The sequence below is a fragment of the Coptis chinensis genome, chromosome 7 (assembly GCF_015680905.1).
Source record: "Coptis chinensis isolate HL-2020 chromosome 7, ASM1568090v1, whole genome shotgun sequence".
Taxonomy (NCBI): domain Eukaryota; kingdom Viridiplantae; phylum Streptophyta; class Magnoliopsida; order Ranunculales; family Ranunculaceae; genus Coptis; species Coptis chinensis.
This window is the reverse complement of record NC_141462.1, coordinates 81,109,916-81,117,094: the sequence shown is the minus strand read 5'-3', so window position 1 is coordinate 81,117,094 and position 7,179 is coordinate 81,109,916. Positions and strand designations below refer to the sequence as shown.

The following is a 7,179-nucleotide window of genomic DNA, read 5'->3' as shown; positions in this document are numbered from 1 at the left end:
GGCATGCGAAAAAGCTTTCCAAGAGCTAAAAACGATTGATACTTGGCCGAGTTTGACTATTCCAGATTCGAAGAAGAGCTATGTGATTTATACCGATGCCTCTAACACCGAGTTAGGATATGTCTTAATGCAAGAAGGCCAAGTGATAGCGTATGCGTCTAGACAATTGAATGCCCGTGAGAAGAATTATCCTACTCATGACTTAGAGTTAGCGGCGATTATTCATGCTCTAAAGATATGGAGACATTATGTGTATGGTGAGAAGTTTGAGATATTCTCTGATCACAAGAGTCTCAAGTACTTGTTCTCGGAGAAAGATTTGAATATGAGGCAGAGGAGATGGGTTGAGTACATGGAGGACTATACATTCTCATTCTGCAATACCATCCGGTAAAAGCAAATGTAGTTCTTAGATGCATTAAGTAGGAAGCGAGAACATGTTTGTGCTCAGATGATGATGAAGGAGTAGCAATTCTTTGGAGTCTGCTTGCTTCTTATGGTTTTGAAATCACGGAAAATGGAAGTCGAGATCCTCGGAAGTCTTTATTTAGCACGGATAGCGATGGCGACATAAAACACCTTGGTTCGGGGAGATTGTGAATGCTTTCGAATACATCGAGGGATGGACCTAGGTACCGAGGATATGTGAATAATCCGAGGATGTTGATTGGGAAAAATCCGGAGAGCGGAAGCATCGATTCGGAGGGAAGAATTTGGGTACATTTTGGTCACTCTTTGAATAATATCTTGAATGAGGCACATAGATCGAAGCATACCATTCATCCCGGTGGTACCAAAATGTACGAGATCCGCGTGCGTCGGGTTTTGGTGGCCGGTATGAAGCGACACATTATGAATATGTTAAGAAGTGTGCCACGTGCCAACAGTGAAAGCTGAACACCATAGACCACACAGTCTTCTTAAACCTCCGGAGATTCCGAATGGAAGTGGGAGAATATAACCATGGATTTTGTATCCGGGTTACCGGGACCGATGAGGGAATGGATTCTATATGGGTCATTGTTGATAGGCTGACCAAGTCCGCCCATTTCATACTGTTAAGACTACTACTCTTTGAAAAGCTAAGTAGAATCTACGTCGGTCGATGTACTTGAGGTTGCATGGGGCACCACTCGATAATTTCAAATAGAGGTACTCAATTTACCGGTTCGTTTTGGAGAAGTCTTCAAAGGGAATTGGGGACCAAACTGAAATTCAGCACCGCATTTCATCCGCAAACCGATGGGCAATCGGAAAGAGTCATCCAAATTATCGAAGATATGCTTCGGGCTTGCGTGCTTGATTTTGGGGGTAGTTGGAAGACTAATTTGGCATTGGATGAGTTTGCTTACAATAACAGTTACCAATCTAGTATTGGTATGGCACCGTTTGTAGCATTGTATGGCAGACCTTGCAGAACACCTCTCTGCTGGACTGAAACCGGAGATAGTATTATGTTGGGGCCAGAGATGGTTAGTGACACCACCGAAAAGATTAGAGTGATACGGAATTGGTTGCTCACAGCCTAGAGTCGTTAGAAAAGCTATGTAGATAGGCGTAGACGTCCCTTGGAATTTTATGAAGGCGACAGAGTATTTCTGAAAGTATCTCCGAAGAAGGGAATTTAGAGGTTCGGGATGAAAGGGAAACTTGCACCTAGATATGTGGGACCATTCCTGATTATTCAGAAGATCTCTGAGCTAGCTTATAAGCTCGAGCTACCAGAAAGGCTATCACGTGTCCATAACGTGTTCCATATTTCGATGCTACTCAAGTATGAGCCGGATCCACTACATGTTGTCGATTTGGAATCGTTAGAGTTGGAAGAAGACATTACCTATCCGGAAGGGCCAGTTCAGATCCTACTAGATGCGCGAGAGAAGAGATTGAGGTCCAAGGTCATTCCATTGGTAAAGGTCTTATGGAGAAATCACAACGTGGAGGAGGCAACATGGGAGAAAGAATCCGATATGAGGCAACAATATCCAGAATTGTTCGAGAACTAAGGTATGATTTAATTTCGAGAACGAAATTTTCTTTTAAGGAGGGTAGGATGTAAAGACTCAAATTCTCATTAAGGGTATTTTTGTAAATTTCATATCAAATCTAGGGTCATTTATATAAATTGGTCGTCGGGTTTATATTTCAAACGTACGTAACTTAATGAAACTTAACTCCGACTCATAAGTCACGTTAGGTAAGCAACCCATATGCGAAAATTTGACAAAAATGTCGGTTAGCGGCTTTCTGCGTTCAAGCGTGGTGATGAAGTTAACACGGCTTACGCATAAGTGGGTTATCGTTATAGCATGCGGTGGGATAGAATGTAGGAAATTAAATTTAAGCGGGAGGGGCCGGAAATATAATCACGACGCGAAGTCTAATTATGCTTTAAGCCTAATTGGGATATATTGGGCTTGGGCCTTAATAACTTAAACCAAAAATCGGCCCAACCAAACAAATCGCACCAAACAAACACAAAATCGCACAAACCCAATTTCTTCCCCAATTTCGCTACTATTGAAACCCTAGGAGAGAGAAACTCATTTTGCCCAAATTCAATCGATCTAAACCAAAAATTCTCGCCACCCACCTATTGTAAACACTAGAGTCAAGTGTGGAGCTTCAAAATTTATTGGAAGTTCGTCGTATCACCGCGACAGGTGAGTAAATTCTTCTCAAATCGCTAGTGTAAACTCGATTTCGATTTAATTGGTTGTATTTGATGAGAGATAATTGAATGGGGTGGTTTGTAATGTCGACAGTAGCTGTTGGTGGAGATAGAGTGGAGCAATTTTGGTAGAGCAGAAAGCTAGGAGCGATTTTGTTTGCTGACTTGGTAAGAATTTTGGTTATTCACTCCAATTTCGAGCAATTCATGTCGGTTTATAACTGTTTAAGATTTGATTGAGTAATGAGTGAGGGATAAGGAACACCCCCGATATTATTGTTAGATTTAATATGAATCGAAGGGCGTGGGATTGGTTGTAGTTGAAATTTGGACTTGGAATTGGGATGTGATAGGATTGGCGTCGATATGAGGGCCTACCATGGCCCGAAATAGCCGTAGAGACCGTTAGAGTAACAGTGCCAGAAATGGCATGTAGCTCTGTTAACGGTAGTTAGATGAAAATTTATCCAAAACCAAATTCTTAACGTCGAGATTTCTTCTCGGCTTACACTAGATAAGAATTTCCTCGTTAGTTTGATAAACTCTAACGACCGACGTATACATCTGATGTTATAGGAGTGATCTCGAGTGGATTTGGTTAAGTGAGCTTGATTTGGTTAGGTGGGCTTGAGGAGAACGGAGCTTGCTAAGGTAGGAACCTACATACCAATAATATATAGTCTGCTTATTTTCATGTATGATTTGAATCGTTTAAATTGTAAATAGATAGTTTGCTTATCAACCATGTATGTATATATGATAGTCATGTTTTGCACTGTATTTCCTCGCTATAAACTATATATATATAGATAGCTTTCGTGTGAAATGGTTTTTTTTTTTTTTTTTTTGAAAAAAAATCGGGGTAGCGGGATTTGGTTTCTTGGTTAAAAGAGCAAAAAAACTGGTTTTGGGAAGGGTTCTCGTCTCTTGTCTCTGTAATGAGACAGAGAGATGGATTTTGTAATGCAGGTAAGGATTACCCGGTTGTTTGTAAATATGTGTGAGGTTCTGGATTGTTCCCGGATAGAGTTTCGTTTGTTATTTTACGATGATTAGCCATTTGGGAATCATCGGTTGTCATTTACTATGACCGCCCGTTTAGAGTCATAGGTTGTATGTGATCGATGGGGAGGGGGGAATCCAGGAACTCACACATACAGGACCAACAATTTTAAAAGAAAAACTAAATATGTATCTATAGTATTTGGAAATAACCGGTAATACGAGTATATATATATTACTATGCTTATCACGAGGGGATTTAGAAAAGGAATTGTGAATTCCTATAAAGAAGGAACTTGTCACACCCCGAATTTCGGCTGCATCTGAAAACATTATTTGTTCCCCGACTCTTCGATCTCCGAGGTGTGACGCTCTCAACTCCCAAAACCCATAAACAGCTTTTAAATATCACGAATAATAAAACCAATAAAAATTTTCACTTAAACAAAAGTCTTCTTCATGACAAAGATTCACAAATAAGATTAGGTTACAACTCTCCTTTCAATAACTCTTTAATAAAATTTACAAATGAAAATACAAAAACATTGTCTAGACTGAAATTCTATATCACCTCAAGGAAAACAAAACAAATCCTCGAGATCTGCTAACGCTTAAAACCACAAGCGAAGAACCGCTCTTCTTCAACACTAAACCCGGTCAAAACTTATCAACTATGTTCATTGAATGAACACACCCGATAAACAAACATGCAAATCGGTCAAAGATTATAAAATGCTGGTGTGAGTAGCTCTAAAAACAACATATACTTATACAAATATATACATGATCCATAATGCAGCTTAGTTCCTCCACCGGTAGCCTTTAACTTTTAACGACTAATACAACATCCTTAAGTTCAATAATCTAGGCGGTAGTTCCTCTAATGAGGCTTTTTAACTTCCCACTAACTACACAACAAACTATACCCATCATAAATAAGGCATGTAGTTCCTCCATCGAGGCTTTAAGTTCTAACTAAACAAATAACCAACCAAACATATTACCATAATTAGATTATTTCAGCTTTCTTTGTGTGTGTCCCTAAAATCACGTCGTATCTATGTCTTACCTAGTTTCCCCTGGCTACCACAATCGCAACCCAACGAACATGTACATCCACATGCCTCCCCTTACATAATGAGCCACTCCGTGCGTAACCACCCCGAGGGATGCCGCGACACCGTAAATCCTCACACGGAAGCCAAATCTATGTAAGCACCGCCACTATTCGGTTATAAAATATTATGATCATCGTTCTATTTTGCGAACGGAATAATCAAAAACCATTATTCTATTTCGCCAGAGGGGGCCGCCGAAGCCATTCAAAACAAGCGAACGCCCGGAAGTCACTTCCGGCCGCGCCATTCCGTCGGCTTTAACTGAACGCCGGAAGGGCCAATCACATGAGTTGTGGTAGTAGTCGGGTTCTAGGATTTTCGTTCACGTAATTTATTCAGTGTCATACATCTATGACTCATAAACATTTCTACTATATCATGCGGTCAAAATTACCTTATTGCACTAAGCCACAATCTCTAGAAATATCTCAATATATCTCATAACCATATTTCATAATTTCACGCGTGCCAATATCTTATTGCACTACACCACACTCCCAAGTAAGCAAATATTCACCAATGCTATATTAGCATCTCACATATAAAATAATGGAGTGTAAATACATTTCTCCAAGATATTGCATTAATACAACTATCCTAAAGACATTATATCATGTCACAATGCTTCAACGTATCACATCCATTATAACGTGGTAGGAATATAATATCTCATAACATCTCAATATCGTCACGTGTCAAAAATACACAATATCAATGTCAAATCTTTATTAGATAATGACAACCAAAGTTGTACAAGCTTCCACGAAGATTTTATTACTACATATGTCCATATAATATACAACATAAAACGTGAGTACAATTAAACAATCCATACCCACAATCAAAGCCCAATATGCTTTTACACACTACTTACTCACGTCAAATCTAAATTAGATAATTTACCAACCAAGTTATACAATATATCCGAAAGATTTTTTATTACTATATATATCCATATAAACAAACATATGAAAAACTGGAAAAGTCAACATCCATCAACGGTCATCAATCCAAAGTCAATCGGTCAAAGGTCAACACCTCATGGTCAAGGTCAAACTCAATATGCCATGGTCAAAGTCAAACTGTCATCGTCAAAGTCAAAGGTGAAAGTCAACCGTCCATGGTCAAAGTCAAACTGTCAAAGTCAAAGTCAAACTGTCATAGTCAAAGTCAAAGGTGAAAGTCAACCGTCTATGGTCAAAGGTCAAAGTCAACCATCAAAGTCAACGGTCGATGGTCAAAGTCAAACTGTCCTAGTCAAAGTCAAACTGTCCAAGTCAAAGTCAAACTGTCGTTTCCGTGTTCGACAGGTTCAGGGTCATAGCCATGGTTCATGGCTAAGGACAAAGGTGTATGGCTCATGGGCTCATGACCATGGTCGTGGATTCGGACCTAACCGCTGCTTCCAAAACCTTAAAACCCGAAAGTCTAAAAGTCCACTTATTTATTCTACCTGACCCAATTGGATCTATTTTAAGTCCTATGGACTGGCCTCAGACAATATTAGAAACGGGCCCAAAAACAGCTAATTAGTTTGGCCCAAATCCGGAATAGAACTCGGCCCACAACTAACACTAAATTGAAATTTCGGTCCAACCACTATTGAAATTTCTCGCCAAGCCAATAAAACATTTCGCCCACAACTTAACTAAAAATCGGGCCCAACAAGAAATAGAAATTTGGCCCCAAAGAACTTAAACATTTCGCCCGATCAATGACCCACTAAGGCCCAAACCCCTGTGCCCAAATTAAATAGTCATCTTCCTCCTCCAAAGAACTCTCCACCACCACCACCGGCATTTCGCTGGCATCGATACACTCCTCACCAGTATCGCCCCTCATCCCGGTGGTTTTGACTCATATGGAAAAACCAATCTTCCCATACTAACAAATCACGATTTCCTCACCTCCAAAACTAGATCTAAAAGCTTTATTTGCCGCCATTAATGGCCGGCCTCAAGCTTCCAACAGCCCACTCAACCCCCACTCACCTCCAACAATACACTCAACACAACAAAGCGAGACAACACAACCACTAAACCAAAACAGCCCTGACCCCAAAGTGGCTCAAGAATGGCGTCCGGCTACCATTGACGCCTCTTGAGAGCTTCAAACAAGTACCCAAACTTCAATCCCGACGTCCATCAACCAATTTCAACCAACAAAATACCCCCCAAAACCCAACAACATAATATGATGGCCGTAGGATTCATGGTATCGGCGCTCCATGAACAAAGCTCCAAAGAGTTTTGAACCTGTTTCTAACAGGTTTCAAACTCATATACCCCCAAGAACATCGATCCACAAATCGCCGGGTTTTGATCCCCATTAACAAACAAAGCCACGATGAAATCAAAAAGAGTGTAAACAGAAAAATAAGGAAAAACT

General features: G+C 40.2%; 1 protein-coding gene across 1 annotated transcript; it reads left to right on the top strand.

Annotated features, from left to right (window-relative positions):
• The first annotated feature begins 1,637 nt into the window (after positions 1 to 1,637).
• Positions 1,638 to 2,006, top strand: LOC147489263 (uncharacterized). The gene has a single exon (XM_086574599.1). The coding sequence runs from the start codon at positions 1,638 to 1,640 to the stop codon at positions 2,004 to 2,006; it is 369 nt and encodes a 122-aa protein (XP_086430725.1).
• The last annotated feature ends 5,173 nt before the right edge of the window (positions 2,007 to 7,179 follow it).

Excerpts from the sequence above, each read along its gene's own strand:
- LOC147489263 (XM_086574599.1), top strand. The coding sequence starts at position 1,638 with ATGAAAGGGAAACTTGCACCTAGATATGTGGGACCATTCCTGATTATT.